Source organism: Schistocerca nitens, chromosome 8 (genome assembly GCF_023898315.1).
Source record: "Schistocerca nitens isolate TAMUIC-IGC-003100 chromosome 8, iqSchNite1.1, whole genome shotgun sequence".
Lineage (NCBI taxonomy): Eukaryota > Metazoa > Arthropoda > Insecta > Orthoptera > Acrididae > Schistocerca > Schistocerca nitens.
The window spans coordinates 51,807,282-51,828,612 of NC_064621.1; the positions used below are offsets into that span (position 1 = coordinate 51,807,282).

At 39.5% G+C, this 21,331-nt stretch overlaps 1 protein-coding gene across 1 annotated transcript in view; it reads right to left on the reverse strand.

Annotated features, from left to right (window-relative positions):
• The window catches only part of LOC126198764 (AP-3 complex subunit beta-2), a 264,029-nt gene that overhangs the window by 133,739 nt on the left and 108,959 nt on the right, over positions 1–21,331 (reverse strand). Inside the window, exon 11 of the mRNA XM_049935322.1 lies at positions 4,271–4,494. Coding sequence (XP_049791279.1) covers positions 4,271–4,494 — 224 coding nt within the window. The remainder of the gene's footprint in view (positions 1–4,270; positions 4,495–21,331) is intronic.

Below are 21,331 nucleotides of genomic sequence, written 5' to 3' on the forward strand. Positions count from 1 at the left end.
GAGTGTATACCTGTCCTTTTTTCCCCCTAAGGTAAGTCTTTCCGCTCCCGGGATTGGAATGACTCCTTACCCTCTCCCTTAAAACCCACATCCTTCCGTCTTTCCCTCTCCTTCCCTCTTTCCTGATGAGGCAACAGTTTGTTGCGAAAGCTTGAATTTTGTGTGTATGTTTGTGTTTGTTTGTGTGTCTATCGACGTGCCAGCGCTTTCGTTTGGTAAGTCACATCATCTTTGTTTTTAGATATGTTTTTTCCCACGTGGAATGTTTCCTTCTATTATATTCACAATTACATAATAATTTACACAAATACCTGTTATAAATGATGATGATGATCAGTAGGCATACAAGTGTTTGGAATGTACAAGGGAACACTGATTGACAAGGAGAATTTAGATCGGACCAGGCACCATACTTGGATAGATCAATGGTGGGCAACTGCTCACAAAAAGTAAGATATCCAGGCTCTCGTCCATATCTTGGTTCAAATGATGAATTTTCACCTCAGATACACATAATCACTGTTACTGTCATAAGTAATTCTTCTCTTGCTTGAAGGAAAGTGAAACCACAAGTAGGTGAAATGTACATAGCTCATCACCCAAAGCAAAAATCAGATGCTCACCTGCTCTGTAACACAGGATAGGTGGCGACATGTGGCAGGTCTGATGACAGAATACAATACGGGTACAGGCAGCAGTGTTTCAGAGCACACCATTTGGCACATCAAGTTGCACATGGAGCTAATCAGCACACGACCCCTACATGTTCCCTTGTTGATCCAACAATATCACGAATTGCAATTGCAGTGGACACGGGGTCATTGAGATTGGACCACAAATATATGAATACATGTCACCTGATCAAGTGAACCTCATTTCTTGTTACACAAGGTTGATAGCCGCATTTGGATACACCTTCATTCAGGTGAATCACTGCTTGAAACATGCACTGCATCACGGAGTGAGGCTGACAGAAGTATTATTGCTATGGGGGATATTTACCTAAGCTTCCATGGGACCTGTGGCAGGCATAAAGGGCACTGTGACAGCCATGGACTAGATGAACATTGTTGTGGGCCACCTGCTTACCCCCACACTTGATGTCTTTGTTAATGGTGATGGCATTTTCCAGAATGATAACTGTCCCTGTCACACGGCCAGAATCATTGGAGGCTATCAGGAGCCAACTTTCTGCCTACCAGCCACTAGTTCATAATTAATGGGACTTGTGCGACCTGTGGATAGCTGGTGCCACATGCCTCCAGAAATCAACCAAGGCCTTACGAAATACATGCCATGCAGAATTGCTGCTTTATTGCATTCCAAAGGTGGACCAAAACACTATCAAGCTGCTGGTCATAATATTTCCGCTCACCAGTGTAGATTACACTATTCCTGGATGCTACAGCAGAATCTCACTAATCTGCCCGTTTTCCTGCTAAAGTTGTTTTGTTGACTTCTTTCCTCATCTATTCTTTCTTATTTCTGTTAACTAAATTTTTAATATTCTTCTATAGTAGCACATTTCCAATGCTTACAATTCCTTCTTCTCCAGTTTTGTCAAGGTCATCCCTACATTTCCATATAATGTCATGCTCCAGACAGTTCCGTATCCATATTTGGCAACAGTAATTCCCTTTCACAAAGGAAATCTTTCTTAATATGCACCAATCTACTTACAATATCTCCCTTGCTTCATCCATTCTTGATACAAGACTACTTTAATTATTTTTACTACTGCCTTGCCCAAGTTTTTTGTTTCACAGCTCTTCAACACTTTTGCCTTGAACTTGTTTATCTGACTCATATTCTTAGCTAAGATGGTGTCCAGACCATTTAACAATTTCTCTAATCCTTCCTATCTTTTAGCCCAAACCTTAGTGTAGGAGTCAAGTCTGCTCATCACCTTATGTGCATGGTACAATTAAAAATAATTTCTACCACACACTTAAAATTGATATATATAATTGTACAGATGTAGATTTCATTGTGATTTCTACCCAATATGAAATTATCCAATTACTTTCCCACTTATTTTTAAAGAGAGAAAAAGAAAGAGAGGGCTTTCATATGACTGGCATTTCTGATATCCACACTACACCAAACACAGCTTAGTCTCAAAGAGAGGTATATAAAAGGAAAATGCACTTGAGAAAACTGTAAAATTACAAGGAGATCAAATGGATGGTCAGTACTTATCCTTACGAGATGAAAGTCGAAGTACTGTTGATACACACATTGAAAGGCAGAAAAAACTCTGCATTGATTTTGCAAGTACTGGGTGGTTATGATTAAACTTTCCCTATTTAACACATTGTAACACGGAAACTAATTACCCTATCAGTACCAATCTTGGTAGTGTTAATGCCCAGAGTATGGGGTGCATGATTTCCATGCATCACAGCATCACCATCCAGTTCCAACTACGGCCACCAGGTGCTGTGATCAGTCATTTTGATTCATAGTCTCTCACATCTGACCAGTCGCACTGCACTTGTTGACATGTCAACATGAACTTGGACAAAAGGAGCAGGGCATTATAGGCGAAGCTCTATTATCTAAACAACACTAATGCAGCAGCTGCACTTTGAGAATATCGCCAGCTGAAAGGACTATGGAAGGGTCCTCTTTCACCACCTGCTGTGCAGAGCATGATGAAGAAGTTCAAATCAACTCCGGGAAGAGGCCGACGACTGGCTGATGAAATCGTTGTTGCTATGGCAGACAGCACTGCGCGCAATTCCCGATTGTCAGGCAGTGTGTGTGATGTGTCACGACAGTTGAACATCCCATGTTCCACTGTACGGAAGGTGCTTCAAACCATTCTCAAACGGTATCCATGAAAGATCAATATCATACAGCAGCTTGTGCCACAGGACACACAACAATGTGGTGACTTTGCTCTCCACTTTCTCGCAAGGATTGAAGTTGACGAGGGCTGGCCCTGGACCATCCTATGGACAGGCGAAGCTCATTTTTCTCTGACAGGTGAGGTGAACAAACAGAATTGTGGAGTGTGGGGATCTTCACCTCCAGTCACTGTGCATGAAGTTCCTCTGTATGGTGAATGTGTCACTGTATGGTGTGGCTTCACAGCTTCTTTTTTAAACAGGTTGGCACTCAAGGACCGAAGATGTGCAGTGTGACTGGCCAGCATTACTGTGATATGTTTAGCCAGCATGTTATATCCGCCCTACAGGAGAGAAAAAACTCAATAGCTTCTCCGAAACACACCTGGAAATGATCGAATTATCAGCCGATTGTTTCCAAATGCTTGGCCGGTTGTGGGACTACCTGAAGGACAATGTTCACCCGGGAAAAACTCACACATGTGCTGATATGAAGCGCTGCATATCAAGAGAGGTAGTCAGCATACCTACGGACATGCTTCGTTCTGCTGTGCAGAATGCAATCCTGTGCTTTCAGACTCTTCTGGACACTGATGGGCACCATATTGGCCCCTTTTGTAGCAGTAATGGTACCGGTATGTAATGTATGATGTACCATTGCAGCACATTAAAAGTGTTTCAATTGTATTGATTCTGCATTATACCTCTTCCTCAAGCCCTTGACGTAATGCTACCAAATTTGGTTCTCATACAGTAATTAGTTTCCATGTTATAATGTGTTACATAGAGAAAGTTTTATTATAACCACCCGGTATTAGTTCCTTCCTCAAGGAGGAGGTTGGGGTTGGGTTATTTGGGGAAGGAGACCAGACAGCGAGGTCATCGGTCTCATTGGATTAGGGAAGGATGGGGAAGGAAGTCGGCCGTGCCCTTTCAGAGGAACCATCCCAGCATTTGCCTGGAGTGATTTGGGGAAATCATGGAAAACCTAAATCAGGATGGCCGGACGCGGGATTGAACTGTCGTCCTCCCAAATGCAAGTCCAGTGTCTAACCACTGCGCCACCTCGCTCGGTCCTCAAGGAGGAAATGGCAATATGTTTGTGAATGGCAGGTCAACCACACACCAGGTCAAGAAGAATCTACCAGTTGCAAGGAGGATGAGGGCAGACAAAGATCTGTTTGTATCAACAAAATGTGTGTCTTTTATGTGCTAGAAGCATGCAAGTTTGCGTCTGTAAATTGTAATGGGCTGAAAGTATTCTGAATGTGCATGTGTGCAAGTAGATATTCTTGTAGCATAAGTGTCAATATTCCCCTCCTCCCTCCCCACTCAATACAAAAACAGTATTCTAGGATAAATTTCAATACACAAAAACGACTAGATCTGTGCAGTTCACTTCTGCTATACTAATTACATACCTCAGTGATAAATGTTTTAGCCATTTTTCTTAGGACATCTGGTGCTATACGAGGTACTCTTTCTGAGTACTCTCCCAACAGCCATAGGATTGAAGCACGAGCCTGTGGAACACTGATGTAATCCACAAGTTTCGCCATTTGCACAATGATATCTCTGTGTTCACCAGGCTGCCCCGTTTGGAGCAGCTTCTTGATCACCACCACACTTTCCGCCACAACAGCTTCTGAAAAATGATAAATAATTTTGGCTGCAAATGTAAGTTATTTGCGGGGTCTTCCCATCTCCAGCAATGTCAGGTAATTAAACAAGATCAACCTTTCAGCTTGATAACTGGTTTCCAGCAGCTTTTCACCATTCACTATCCATTTATTTATTGCTGCTAGCTGCAGTTTCTATTACAAGAATTGAAGAGTTTTGACATTCACTTTTTTTTTTTTTTTTATTCATTCATACGAGGCACTTCAGGGGTGCAGAACGAAACAAGGAAATCGCTACGCTCAGAATGCAGCAACCACTTACTGGCTGCTCATGATCTAAATACATGGTATACTGAACTAAATACATATACCATATAGGACCTGTTCCACATCATTACAATTTATTGTGCAAAATGATCCATGGAAGGTGAAACTAAGTAAATAACTAACTAGCTACAAAAGCCTTATGCAAATAGCACTACTGTTGAGCAGAAGGTGCAAATAATTTCCATGGTGTAGTAGTCACAGGTAAGCCCCGAGTCACATCAACTCATGTCTGCCATTAGCTAACATACTGTATGGTGTGACTATTAACTATGGTATACACTAAGATGGGCTTTGTATTCAACAAACACTGCATACCAATGGAAAACAGTGAGTTCAGAGCATACCTCACGAATGGCATCTGTTTACCAGCCTGGTGCCTAGACTGCTTTTGCTAGAGAACTCAGGGTCACTTGGTTGCCTCATATGACAATGTCACATAAGAAAATTAACTACGATATCTTCACTCACCTGTCATTGCCATTACGAACAATCTATCATAGAGTACTGCATACAAATTGCTCAAAAGAAGTTTTGCACTGCCCTCAAGACCAAGTATTCTTTTTTTTTTTTTTTTTTTTTTTAACCACTTTCTTGTTAGTATTTAGTCCACAGAAAATTGCTACATGCAACCACCTGTGCTATAGAAGGTAAAAGTCAACTTGGGTTCTCAGTGTAGTTCAGCAGAGCACACTATACCTACACTTGTGAATGGAACAAGGCAACCCGCGTATATTGTTCAGTGTGTCAGCATGCCTCAAAACGTCATTTCAAGCTTAGACAGTGCACACACAGTCACTTTATAGAAAGATGGATTGGCAGAATGGGAAATTGCTCACAGAACTGGTGTACATCGCATATTCAGCAACTATCATGAGAGGCAAAATGTTGAAGGTCTGCCCCGTAAGGGACAACCACACCAGCTGATGACCACTATCTACAAATTATGGCTCACAGGTATGATGAGGAGATTGCAATAGACCTGCATGCTGCCTTTTTGGAGGCAACTTGGTGGGTTGTGTCAAGCCATAGTGTATGCAATTATATCCACGTGGGTAATTTGGCTTCTAGGTATCCAAAACAAACCAATACAAATCCGCCAGTGCCATAACACGCAAAGGGAATGGGCAATGGAACATTTGGAATGGACCTGAATTGATGGTGTCACATTCCCTTTATCAATGAGTGTAAGATTTTTGCGATTGTGTGAAAGTGTGTGCAGAGAGCCACATACAAACACACATTTCAAACATGCAGTTACACAGGTTTGGCATGGGGCTGAGTCAGTCACATTTTCGGCTGGTATCATTTGCATATGTCAGACATGTTTCCCCACTATCAAGCATATTTTGAGAACCACGGTTTCAGGACAGGACCCTCCAACAGATTTTTCAGACCTACATTTTGGCAATTGGTTTATGTTTCCAGACTATAATGCATGAGCACACTGTACCCACCTTGTTATCACCTTCCTACTTCCGAGATCGACCGAGTGAAATGGGCTGTGGCATCTCTGACCTGAACCTGATGATGAATGCTTGAACCCACTGAAACTTACAATGTGGCATTACAGAAACCCCCCTGATGTACTGTAAAATCCAAAGGGGGTCACCACGTAAGAATGAGACAGAACTGAGTAGCAACATCCATGCCAAAGAAGACTTCAGAATCTTATATTGCACAAGGTGGAACAACACTGTATTGAATGTCAAGCTGAAACAGATTTTGGTTTCATGGATGTCCAAAGATTTGCATTTCTGGACTTCTGCCTTTACTTTTGCTAATGTTTTGTTTTTATTTCACATTAGACTTACTTCATTTAGTTTCATGAAGCTTATTTATTCATTTCCTGATCCCTTTGAAATTAAGTCTAAACACATTTACACATATGCATGTGGTGCAAAGCCCCTCCCCCCCTTTTCTTCTGACCAGTTTATAGGCATGTAAAGCATTTCTTCTCATCACAAATCTTTGGCAACTATATACTAGCCTATTAAAAGATCTAACTTTAAAGCAACCAGGCTTCATGTCATATCATCAACGCTCACATTGGGAGCTTCCTTTGACATAAATCTCCTTGAAAAATACACATAGGAGGCCTAAAAACAGTGTTATGGATTATGAACACCCCAAAAAATCATTTTCATGTATTTGCTGCAAGAGGTGAAGCCAGGGGCAAACTTCATCTGAAATTCCAGGACTACCTGCATACAAAACATCAGGACATTTCCTATAGTTTCTTTTTACTTTACAAACTGCGGGGCTGTATCATGCATCTCCAATGTTTTGCCCGCAAGTGAAAAAAAACTAGCACAGTCTTGGAAGCAACCAAAGAAAATATAAATATACTTCATAACCCTCAGATGTGATTCATATAATTACAGAGTCCAGTGTAATCTGTACTAGTAATAAATCTGTAAAAGTGTTATGTCTGTCTGTCTGTCTGTCTGTCTGTCTGAAAAGAGTTCTCCAAAACTACTAGTTGCATTTTCACGCGGTTTTCACAGGTAACTTGAGCAGAACTTGGGGGGCCCCATGTAAGCTTTAGTCCTTACAAATCAGATCGCAGAAAAAAGATATGATTGAAAGTTTTATCCACACTAATATTATTAATGCGAAAATACATTACGTTTTCATGACTAAACCCCTACACAGATTTCAATTAAATTTACTATGGTGATAGCTTAAACCCTGAGGAAGAACATAGGCTACTTTAGAAACAATGTAGCATGAGGTACTTATTGGTTCAAAGAATATTATGTGAATTAAGGAAAAATATTCACTTTTTGAAATAGCTATTTACTCTCTGACTTTTGACATAATTGTGAAAATACTTTAGTTGGCATGCAGCTTTACTGTATGATTAAATGATGATGGCGTCCTCTTGGGTAAAATATTCCGGAGGTAAAATAGTCCCCCATTCGGATCTCCTGGCGGGGACTACTCAAGAGGATGTCGTTATCAGGAGAAAGAAAACTGGCGTTCTACGGATCGGAGTGTGGAATGTCAGATCCCTTAATCGGGCAGGTAGGTTAGAAAATTTAAAAAGGGAAATGGATAGGTTGAAGTTAGATATAGTGGGAATTAGTGAAGTTCGGTGGCAGGAGGAACAAGACTTCTGGTCAGGTGACTACAGGGTTATAAACACAAAATCAAATAGGGGTAATGCAGGAGTAGGTTTAGTAATGAATAGGAAAATAGGAATGTGGGTAAGCTACTACAAACAGCATAGTGAACGCATTATTGTGGCCAAGATAGATACGAAGCCCACACCTACTACAGTATTACAAATTTATATGCCAACTAGTTCTGCAGATGACGAAGAAATTGAAGAAATGTTTGATGAAATAAAAGAAATTATTCAGATTGTGAAGGGAGACAAAAATTTAATAGTCATGGGTGACTGGAATTCGAGTGTAGGAAAAGGGAGAGAAGGAAACATAGTAGGTGAATATGGATTGGGGCTAAGAAATGAAAGAGGAAGCCGCCTGGTAGAATTTTGCACAGACCACAACATAATCATAGCTAACACTTGGTTTAAGAATCATGAAAGAAGGTTGTATACATGGAAGAACCCTGGAGATACTAAAAGGTATCAGATAGATTATATAATGGTAAGACAGAGATTTAGGAACCAGGTTTTAAATTGTAAGACATTTCCAGGGGCAGATGTGGACTCTGACCACAATCTATTGGTTATGACCTGTAGATTAAAACTGAAGAAACTGCAAAAAGGTGGGAATTGAAGGAGATGGGACCTGGATAAACTGAAAGAACCAGAGGTTGTAGAGAGTTTCAGGGAGAGCATAAGGGAACAATTGACAGGAATGGGGGAAAGAACTACAGTAGAAGAGGAATGGGTAGCTTTGAGGGATGAAGTAGCGAAGGCAGCAGAGGATCAAGTACGTAAAAAGACGAGGGCTAGTAGAAATCCTTGGGTAACAGAAGAAATATTGAATTTAATTGATGAGAGGAGAAAATATAAAAATGCAGTAAATGAAGCAGGCAAAAAGGAATACAAACGTCTCAAAAATGAGATCGACAGGAAGTGCAAAATGGCTAAGCAGGGATGGCTAGAGGACAAATGTAAGGATGTAGACGCCTATCTCACTAGGGGTAAGATAGATACTGCTACAGGAAAATTAAAGAGACCTTTGGAGATAAGAGAACCACTTGTATGAATATCAAGAGCTCAGATGGAAACCCAGTTCTAAGCAAAGAAGGGAAAGCAGAAAGGTGGAAGGAGTATATAGAGGGTCTATACAAGGGCGATGTACTTGAGGACAATTTTATGGAAATGGAAGAGGATGTAGATGAAGATGAAATGGGAGATATGATACTGCGTGAAGAGTTTGACAGAGCACTGAAAGACCTGAGTCGAAACAAGGCCCCCGGAGTAGACAACATTCCATTGGAACTACTGACGGCCTTGGGAGAGCCAGTCCTGACAAAACTCTACCATCTGGTGAGCAAGATGTATGAAACAGGCGAAATACCCTCAGACTTCAAGAAGAATATAATAATTCCAATCCCAAAGAAAGCAGGTGTTGACAGATGTGAAAATTACCGAAATATCAGTTTAATAAGTCACAGCTGCAAAATACTAACACGAATTCTTTACAGACGAATGGAAAAACTAGTAGAAGCCAACCTCGGAAAAGATCAGTTTGGATTCCGTAGAAACACTGGAACACGTGAGGCAATACTGACCTTACGACTTATCTTAGAAGAAAGATTAAGGAAAGGCAAACCTACGTTTCTAGCATTTATAGACTTAGAGAAAGCTTTTGACAATGCTGACTGGAATACTCTCTTTCAAATTCTAAAGGTGGCAGGGGTAAAATACAGGAAGCGAAAGGCTATTTACAATTTGTACAGAAACCAGATGGCAGTTATAAGAGTCGAGGGACATGAAAGAGAAGCAGTGGTTGGGAAGGGAGTAAGACAGGGTTGTAGCCTCTCCCCGATGTTGTTCAATCTGTATACTGAGCAAGCAGTAAAGGAAACAAAAGAAAAATTCGGAGTAGGTATTAAAATTCATGGAGAAGAAATAAAAATGTTGAGGTTCGCTGATGACATTGTAATTCTGTCAGAGACAGCAAAGGACTTCGAAGAGCAGTTGAACGAAATGGACAGTGTCTTGAAAGGAGGATATAAGATGAACATCAACAAAAGCAAAACAAGGATAATGGAATGTAGTCGAATTAAGTCGGGTGATGCTGAGGGAATTAGATTAGGAAAAGAGACACGTAAAGTAGTAAAGGAGTTTTGCTATTTGGGGAGCAAAATAACTGATGATAGTCGAAGTAGAGAGGATATAAAATGTAGACTGGCAATGGCAAGGAAAGCGTTTCTGAAGAAGAGAAATTTGTTAACATCGAGTATAGATTTAAGTGTCAGGAAGTCATTTCTGGAAGTATTTGTATGGAGTGTAGCCATGTATGGAAGTGAAACATGGACGATAAATAGTTTGGACAAGAAGAGAATAGAAGCTTTCGAAATGTGGTGCTACAGAAGAATGCTGAAGATTAGATGGGTAGATCACATAACTAATGAGGAAGTATTGAATAGGATTGGGGAGAAGAGAAGTTTGTGGCACAACTTGACCAGAAGAAGGGATCGGTTGGTAGGACATGTTCTGAGGCATCAAGGGATCACCAATTTAGTATTGGAGGGCAGCGTGGAGGGTAAAAATCGTAGAGGGAGACCAAGAGATGAATACACTAAGCAGATTCAGAAGGATGTAGGTTGCAGTAGGTACTGGGAGATGAAAAAGCTTGCACAGGATAGAGTAGCACGGAGAGCTGCATCAAACCAGTCTCAGGACTGAAGACCACAACAACAACTACTTTAGTTGGCTGATATTTGCTACGTGATATGATTCAGAGAAATTAATACAATGCTTTTACAATTTTCAAAGAGTATAATAATAATAATAATAATAATAATAATATAGATTTTATTGCCTTTAGGCCATTACAGCAATTGACGTCAAATGAAGATACAATTTGCAATACATTGTGATAACGTATTGACTACTGAAATATTTTAGCTTATATTACAATAAATGTACAGTGGGCCATCTATTGGATTACTGCATTTTACAGTTGAAGAATTCATTGACGTCATAGAACGGGTGGGCAATTAACCATTCATGCAGTCTTTCTTTGACTGTACGTTCAGGAACATCCTGTATAGCATGTGACAGCTTATTAAATATTTTGTGCCCTGTGACTTCATAGATATTTATTGATTCTGATAATCTGTGGTAAGGCATGTATATGTGTTTGATGCTTCTTGTATTGTAACAATGTACATTTTCTCTCTGTTTCACATCTTGTAGGTTCTTCCTTGTATAGAATAAGACATTGTATATATATACTGGTATATTACCATCATAAATTTTTGTTCAGTAAATAAGGGTTTGTCGTGAGCCCTATGTGAAGAATTTGTAATTATCCCAATGGCTTTCTTCGGCAATAACAGGATGTCATGTATATGACTACAATTACCCCACGAGATAATGCAGTAGGATATTATACTTTGGAAAAATGCAAAATAAGATGATCTGACTTATGTTTCAGGCACACAATTTCTCAGTTGTCTTAGTAAGTAAATTACTCTAGATACCTTTTTACTAATAGTTTACATGCTGGCCCCAGGACAACTTTTCATCTAAATAAACTCCCAGTAATTTAACAGAACTAGGGTCATCAGATAGTGGCTTGTCTCTTAGAGTGAAGATCATCTGCGGTTTTATGTTCATTTAGCAAGAAACCATTTGCTCTGAACCAATATGCTGCGTAAGTGAGTGTATTTTCAGCACAGGTTTTAAGATAGTTACTGCTATGTAGAAAAGTCATATCATCTGCATACAATACAGTGGTGGATCTAACAAACGAGGGGAGGTCATTGATCATTATCAGAAACAAGAAGGGGCCCAGTACAGATCCCTGAGGCACCCCTACTTTAACATTTCCTATGTTTGACATTTCCTTACCAACACAAACTACCTGTTTATGGTTATTGAGATAACCTTTTAATAGTCAGACTGTTTCCTTTGATGCCATAAAATTCTAGTTTCTCTAGTAGTGGTGTGTGCTCAACACGATCGAAGGCCTTGCTTGGGTCACAGAATGAGACCTGAGCAAAGCCTCTGTCCTCAAAAGCTTTGAGGATGTAACTGACTACTGTGTCGATTGCATCAATGGTCGACAGATTCTTCCTAAACCCATATTGTGTAACATCAATTTTTCCTAGGTTCTCAAAGTGAGATGATAATTGTTGGTACATGATACATTTTATTACCTATTAGAATGTGGGTACTACTGAAATAGGCCTGTAACTACATGGAGAGTCTTTATCTCCCTTTCTGTATACTGGGACGATTCTAGACAATTTTAATTCATCAGGAAAATATCCCTCAAGTAAGCACTTGTTTATGCAATGGGTTAACGGATACAGAATGCAATCACACACTTCTTTAGCAGGTTGCATGATATGTCATATATATCTAAGCTATCAGATGATTTCAGTTGTTTTATGACCCCTTGTACAAATCTAGGGGATACTTCTAAGAAGGTTAGCATGCTTGTGTTTGGTGACTGTCTACCCCAATTTTGAGAGAGAAACTCTGATGGACTAATGTCTGGTTTGAAAATTGTATCTCCTATTTCTTTCACTGAATTAATAAGAAACCCATTGAGTGTTTGAGGTGGGATGTTAATTTTGTCTTTTTTAGCATCTTTGGCAGCACTGTTAATTATTTCCCAAGCAGTTTTGCATTTATTGGTGCAATTGTGTATGCTGTTGGCATTGGCTTGCAGGATGGCTTTTTTGTATTCATTCCTGCATTCCACATAGGCTGATTTTGCATAGTCAGATTTCATACTATTGTATATGTTGTACAGTAACAAAACTTGTTTCTTTAGATCTGTCAGCTGTTAAGTGTACCACATATTTTGTCCGTTTTGAGACCTGGATTTGTGGCTGCTGTCTGTTATTTTGATTTTCTTTATGGGAATACTATGGTTAAATAGGGTCAAAGGTGTTAAGAAATCTATCAAATATTATTTTGGCTGGTGGGTCATTACATGATGTGTAATGTCCACTGACACTACAATGGCCAAACCAGTCTCCGTCAGCAAGAAAATTACAAAATGTGTTAATTTTATCCTCAGTTATGGGTCTGGTAATCACAGCTGTTGGGACAGGTCTGTTTGTATTGTTCCTACTGAGGGGAATTTTACTTGATAATTTAGAGATACAGAGTCATGGTGTGAGAATAGAAGCAGTACAACTTTGCATGTGTTTTCAGTGGTCTTTACGTTTACAAAGATGTTGCCTAAACATGCTTTGTTTCTTGTGGGCCTGTTATTGACATGATGTAAATTGTATTGTCTTAGTAAGTTTTCCAGTTCTACAACACTACCCTTACACTTAGTAACATCAAAATCAGCATTCATATCACCCACTATTGCAGTATCATAGGGTGGCCATTTAATATTACTTAATTCACTCAGTAGCATGTTCATTTTTTCTAAAAATATGTTAATGTTCCCTTTGGTAATCAGTACATGGATACTACTGTTAGCTTATGACTATTAATGATTATACCCATAACTTCAAAGTGCTGTTCATCACACAAAGAATTTAGGTAAAGTTTGGTTATTGTGCAACTTAGTGGTTGGTATAAATTGCCACACCGCTTCTAATGTACTCTTTCCTACAGTAGCTATTTATTAAACTAAAGTAGTCACATTTGGTAACTGCAAGTTCATTCTCATTAGCCCAGTGTTCACTCAGACAAATAATATCAAACTGGTTATTAAGACCAAACTCATTTATTAAGCAAATTCCAGTGTTACATTGTTGATTTTCTTCATTTCAATTTACGACTTGTCACCTGAATATGTTTTTTTTATATTTGATTTTATCTGTTTCTAATATCGCGTTATAATTTCATGTATTGACTCGTTCCATGACCATGGAGACTTCTCCTTAATTTGGACCCATGGAACAATAAATAAATAAATAAAAAATAAATAAATAAATGATTAAGTTCTTAATCTTTCAGTCCTTGAACGTTAAGGTAACATATTTTAAGATCCACACTCTTATTGCTTACACACTGAACATTATGGTGATTGGTTTTCAAACCTTTTACAAGGCTTATCTTTTGGATTTCTGCCTCTTGTTGCCTTTTACTAAAAAAATGTTCACTTGGAGTGGTAGCACATCTACCGCTGTATGCCTAATCTTCCCTCCTTGTGATGATATTGTAGGTGAGGCTGCTATTACAGGAATTGATGGAACTGCTGTTATGGTGTGTGGAGGCACTGTTGTGGCATCTGGTGACTGTGGAGATGTGGTTGTTGCTTCTTCGGCTGCTGCTGTTGTTGAATACTGCTGATGAAGTGAGGTAGGTGCTGCTGCTGCTGCAGGCACTGTTGTGGCAACTGGTGACGCTTCACCTTCTGCTGCTGTTGAATCCTGTAGATGAAGTGTGGTAGGTACTGCTACTGCAGCATTTGTTATGTGTGCAGGTACAATTGCTGCTTCCACCTCCAATGCCGCTTTAGAAGTAACCATTTCTTCACGCTCTGCTTGAGTCAAGGAAGGAATGGAAGAGCAGCAATTATTTCTTGGTCGTCAGATGCTTTCGGTATCATGCTGATGTTTTGGCACAGTTGCCTCTGTTATTAAGGTGCATGCCATGTCTCGTGTAACAGTCTCTTTGCAAGGGGTCCAGGCTTATAAAATATAATCTTTGAGTATTACCTGTTTGCTTTTAGGATTTCCACGTTCACACAGGACCATTCCAAAAGGTCATGCCTATGTGGAATTCCGACTACAAAAATTACTTTCTCTTCTGTTGAATTTAGTATTGCCTTAAGGTTTCATGTTGCACTGTGGAGATTACTTTTATAGACATTATTGGCTCCAGCTATGATGACAATATGACGATCATTTTCAGTTTCTATGTTTCTAAAGAGTTCTTGAATGGGTGCACCTGGTTTGACAATACTAGTTGCTGGTATACAATGGCTGTAACATAGTATTGTTGCAATTTCACATCCATGGCTATCAGAGAATATTTTCACTTTGAGTTTGTCTTCACTTTTCTTGCGGTAGTTTCCTCTCATGTGCTTGTAACTATATAGATTCGGCGTGTGAAAATGGTTATTTGTTACCACAGGATTTCTACAGTTACTAGGTTTCACACGACCAAGCCTTTTTAGCCTAGTAAACATCTGTTGCCTTGTTGTTTCTGACTTTATATCCATTTCTGAGCACTTGTTTATTGTAGGTAGAACACTGAAACTGCTTTTATTGACACAGTTCATTCCATTTGTTGTATTTATCACCTTTTCACTACTTTCTTCTGTGATCGTGCTAGTCCTGTGCTCCCAGTTCTGTGTTTTACTTGCTTTGACAATCGGGATATTACGCGCCTTTTTCAGTTCGGCATTTTCATTTTCTAAATGCGCAGTGTCCTGCATTAGTACATCTACAATTAATTGCAGACTTGATACACGTTCATTTAGCTTCACTATTTCACAGTTATAATTTACTATTGTTCCATTTTTCACCGCACAACTATAACTTTTGTTCACTTTCTCACTATAACCAACTGCACCGGACGCCATCTTGATACGTAAAAATCCATACTTCCACACTATTTGTTGCATGATGTACACATTGTGAAATGTATAGCTAATTCAATATTACAATGCAGAAATGGCATGCTTCTCCGTCTGCACCGCTTGGTAGTGACACTGCACATGCCAATGTATTGTGTATTGAGACAGTTTGGGAGAGGGAGAGATGAGTACACACCATGAGTTATGCTTATCTGAGCTGGCAGAGACGTGAGGACAACTGATGATGTTACACATACAGTAGCTTGCTCATTCACCAACACTCATCATAATAAAACTACTGATAAGCATGTGCAGTTGTGGGTAAAAGGTAGTATTGATAATACTGTTGTCAAGTCTGCAGCCAGATCATATGGTGTTACCTGTGGTTGCCTTCTCTCTGCAGAGCGGTATTATGTGGCTCTCCATGCTACTCTAACCTGTGCAAGCCTTTTCGTCTGTGAATAACTACTGCTACCCATGTCCTTCAAAATTGCTTACTGTATTCATCTCTTGGTCTCCCTCTATGATTTTTACCCTTCACACTTCCCTCTAATATTAAATTGGTGATCCCTTGAGATCTCAGAATGTGTCCACACACGAATCCACTCTTCTAGTAATGTTGCACCACAAGTTTCCTTTCTCCTCAATTCTATTCAGTTATTATATTACATGATATATCCATCTAATCTTTAGCATTCTTCTATAGCACCATATCTCAGAAGCTTCTATTCTCTTTTGTCTATACTGTATATCATCCATGTTTCACTTCCATACATGGCTACACTCCACACAAATACTTTCAGAAAAAGAGTTACTAACACTTAACTCTATATTCGATATTAACAAATTTCTCTTCTTTAGAAACGCTTTTCTTGCCACTGCCAGTCTACATTTTATATCCTCTCTAACTTCAGCCATAACTGTTATTTTGCTGTCCAAATAGTAAAACTCGTCTACTATTTTATATGTGTCATTTCCTAATATAATTCCCTCAGCATCACCTGATTGCAATTGACTACATTCCATCATCCTTGTTTTGTTTTTGTTGATGTTCATCTTATATCCTCCTTTCAAGATACTCTCTATTCTGTTCAACTGCTCTTCTAAGTCATTTTCTGTCTCTGACAGAATGGCAATGTCATCAGCAAAGCTCAAAGTTTTTATTTCTTCTCCCTGATCTTTAATTCCTACCCCAATTTTCTTCGCTTTCCTTTACTGCTTGCTCTATGTACAGATTGAATGTTAATGGGGATAGGCTACATCCCTGTCTCACTCCCTTCTCAACCACTGCTTCCCTTTCATGTCCCTTGTCTCCTGTAACTGCCGTCTAGTTCCTGTAGAAGGTGTAAATAGCATTTCACTCCTGTATTTTACCCCTGCTGCCTTCAGAATGTCAAAGAGAGTATTCCAGTCAGCATTGTCAAAACTTTCTCTAAGTCTACAAATGCATTCCCTGTTAACTGCTTCATTTGCTATATTTTTATATTTTCTCCTATCATCAATTAAATTCAATGTCTCCTGTGTTATCCAAGGATTTCTATAACACCTTATCTTTTTACCTATTTGATCCTCTGCTGCTTTCACTATTTCATCTCTCAAAGATTCCCATTCGTATTCTACTGTATTCCTTTCCCTGTTCTATTCAATCATTGTCTAATGCTCCCTCTGAAACTCTCAATGACCTCTTGTTCTTTCAACCTATCCAGGTCTCGTCTCCTTAAATTCATACCTTTTATCAATTTCCTCAGTTTAAGCCTACAGTTCATAACCAATAAATTGGGGCCCCAAGTCCACTTCTGCCCCTGTAAATGTCTTACAATCTACAATTTGATTCCAAAATCCATGTCTTACCATTATGTAATCAATCTGAAACCATTGAAGGTCTCTTACCATGTCCAGCCTTCTTCCATGATTCTTAAACCAAGTGCTAGCGATGATTAAATTGTGCTCTGTGCAAATTTCTACCAGGCGGCTTCCTCTTTTACTCCTTTCCCCCAATTTCATATTCATCTACTATTTTTCCTTCTCTTCCTTTTCTTACTGTCAAATTCCAGTCACCCATCACAATTAAATTTTCATCTCCAACAATGCAGGAAAAAACAGACTGCTACTTACCGTAAAGAAGATACGTCCCCTGCAAACAGGCACAATTAAAAGACACTCACATAAAGCTTTCAGCCACAGCCTTTGTCACTAAAAGACAAACACACACACACACACACACACACACACACACACACACACAAAAGCAAGCATACCTCACGCACACACAACTACTAACTCCAGCATCTCAGGCCAGAATGCAATGTTATGTGGGATGCAAGCAGCAATCTGGAGGGTAGGGGGAAGGGAAAGGGAAGGGATAATAGTGTATGGGTGGGGAGAGAGACAAATGCTGTCTGGTGGAGTTTGCAGGGACTAGACTGCCAACAGACATACTGTCAGGAGGTTGTAGGTCTGGGGGTGAGGAAATAGAATTGCCCGTTTCTGCATCATTCCCATTTCCTTTACACCATTCCTGCCACAATCGACCCTTGCTTCATCTTTCTGCACCAGTTCAGAAAAGTATCCCTTTCCCTGGCTAAAACCCAGCCCCACATGCTGTTTCCCAAATGTTGCCTAAACCGTGGAATCTCCCCAAACAGCCTAACTGTAAAGATTCCTTTCTCTGGAGCCCAACCCTGCTACACCTTTTCAGATTTTGCCAATCCCTGGTGCTCACAAACCTGGTACTGCAAAAACACATCTCCATGGCACAGGCATTCCAGAAACACCTCTGCTCCCTCCACAAGGTACTACTACTCTGCAATCCCTGCTCCGTATATGACATCACTGAAATTGAATTACTTGCTCTCCAGAACCTGGAGGGGTATTCCAGACAACTTCCATAAGTTATCCAACATGCTGACTTCCTACTGCCACCTTGGAGCTACACCATCCACCCCTATTGCACCCACAGTGCTCCTCCTCATCCATCCCTCATAGTAGCTAAACCCTGTCTAGCTGACTTTTTCAACTCGCCACATCTCCCAAAACTCTCTACAAACTCTGCACCAAATCCAGAGCCAAAATGTTCCCATAATACTGTTGTTAACCTTTCCACCAAACCCCTCAGCTTCACAGAAGTTTCAGTTGTATCCAAAGGCCTCAACTTTAGCCATACACTCAAGTTTAACCATGCTGGACTTTTCAGAGTCCTACTTTCCTTCTCCCAAACCCTGCAATGGAAGCACTTCTTTGCTGCCAATCCCCCAAACCAAAACCACCCTAATTCCAACAGTGAACCCTGCCTCCTCCAGTTCATACCACAATCCAACTGTGATCCTACCCCCCTCTCCCCCTCTGACCTAACCACCTATTGGTCACCTTCCAGGAATTCCTTACCTCCAACTTAGCTTCACCATCCTTGCCTAGGTCCCTTCTTCAAAACACCAACATTTCAGTAGAATAAAGAACAGCCATACACAACATCAAAACGAATCCTGACTTAATCATCCTACCTGCAGACAAAGGTTCTACCACTGCTGTTTTGAATCGCAGTGACTACTTGGCAGAAGGCCTCCAACAATTATCTAACTCCTCCACCTATAAACTTTGCAAGAGTGCTCCCATCCCAGAAGTCCAACACAAACTCCAGTCCCTGCTTAAAGCTTTAGGGCCTCCCCAGAACATCTTCCATGAATCCAATTCCCTCCTCAAACCTATGACACCCCAGACACCCACCTTCTACATGATTCCCAAAATCCACAAGCCCAACAATCCTGGATGTCCCATTGTGGCTGGTTGTTGTGACCCCACTGAAAGAATCTCAGCCCTCACTGACCAACACCTCCAACCAATTGCCTGTAATCTAGCCTCCCACAGAGAAGACACCAACCCATTCCTTCACCGACTCTCCACCATCCCCACCCTTTACCTCCTGGATCCCTGCGTGTCTTGTTGACGTCACCTAGATTGGATTAGATTAATACTAGTTCCATGGATCATGAATACGATATTTCGTAATGCTGTGGAACGAGTCAAATTTTCCAATACATGACATAATTAAGTTAATTTAACAACATAATTAAGTTAATATAACAACTTTTTTATTTTTGTTGTTTTTTTAAAATTAAAACTTTTTTATAATTTTTATGTTCGGTTTTTTTTTCTTTTTTTCTTAATTTATATCTAAAAATTCCTCTATGGAGTAGAAGGAGTTATCATTCAGAAATTCTTTTAATTTCTTCTTAAATACTTGTTGGTTATCTGTCAGACTTTTGATACTATTTGGTAAGTGACCAAAGACTTTAGTGGCAGTATAATTCACCCCTTTCTGTGCCAAAGTTACATTTAATCTTGAATAGTGAAGATCATCCTTTCTCCTAGTATTGTAGTTATGCACACTGCTATTACTTTTGAATTGGGTTTGGTTGTTAATAACAAATTTCATAAGAGAGTATATATGCTGAGAAGCTACTGTGAATATCCCTAGATCCTTAAATAGATGTCTGCAGGATGATCTTGGGTGGACTCCAGCTATTATTCTGATTACACGCTTTTGTGCAATAAATACTTTATTCCTCAGTGATTAATTACCCCACAATATGATGCCATATGCAAGCAATGAGTGAAAATAGGCGTAGTAAGCTAATTTACTAAGATGTTTCTCACCAATGACCCTTATTGCATAAGTAGCTGAACTCAAACGTTTCAGCAGATCATCAATGTGTTTCTTCCAATTTAATCTCTCATCAATAAACACACCTAAAAATTTTGAATATTCTACCTTAGCTATATGCTTCTGATCTAGGTCTATATTTATTAATGGTGTCATACCATTTACTGTACGGAAGTGTATGTACTGTGTCTTGTCAAAATTCAGTGAGAGTCCGTTTACAAGGAACCACTTAGTAATTTTCTGAAAGACATCATTGACAATTTCATCAGTTAATTCTTGTTTGTCAGGTGTGATTACTATACTTGTATCATCAGCAAAGAGAACTAACTTTGCCTCTTCATGAATATAGAGTGGCAAGTCATTAATATATATTAAGAACAACAACGACCCAAGACCGACCCTTGTGGAACCCCATTCCTGATAGTTCCCCAGTTTGAGGAACGTGCTGATCTTTGCATATTATGAGAACTGCTTATTTCAACTTTCTGCACTCTTCCAGTTAGGTACGAATTAAACCATTTGTGCACTGTCCTACTCATGCCACAATACTTGAGCTTGTCCAGCAGAATTTCATGATTTACACAATCAAAAACCTTTGAGAGATCACAAAAAATGCCAATGGGTGGTGTTCGGTTATTCAGATCATTCAAAATTTGATTGGTGAAAGCATATATGGCATTTTCTGTTGAAAAACCTTTGTGGAAACCAAACTGACATTTTGTTAGTACTTCATTTTTACAGATATGTGAAGCTACTCTTGAATACATTACTTTCTCAAAAATTTTGGATAAAGCTGTCAGAAGAGAGATTGGACGGTAATTGTTGACATCAGATCGATCCCCTTTTTTATGCAAAGGTATAACAATAGCATATTTCAGTCTATCAGGGAAAATGCCCTGTTCCTGAGAGCTATTACACAGGTGGCTGAGAATCTTACTTATCTGTTGAGAACAAGCTTTTAGTATTTTGCTGGAAATGCCATCAATTCCATGTGAGTTTTTGCTTTTAAGCAAGTTTATTATTTTCCTAATTTCAGAGGGAGAAGTGGGTGAGATTTCAATTGTATCAAATTGCATAGGTATGGCCTCTTCCATTAACTGCCTAGCATCTTCTAATGAACACCTGGATCCTACTATATCCACAACATTTAGACAATGAATATTAAAAATGTTTTCAACTTCTGACTCTTTGTTCGTAAAGTTTTATTTCAATTTGATGGTAATACTGTCTTCCTGT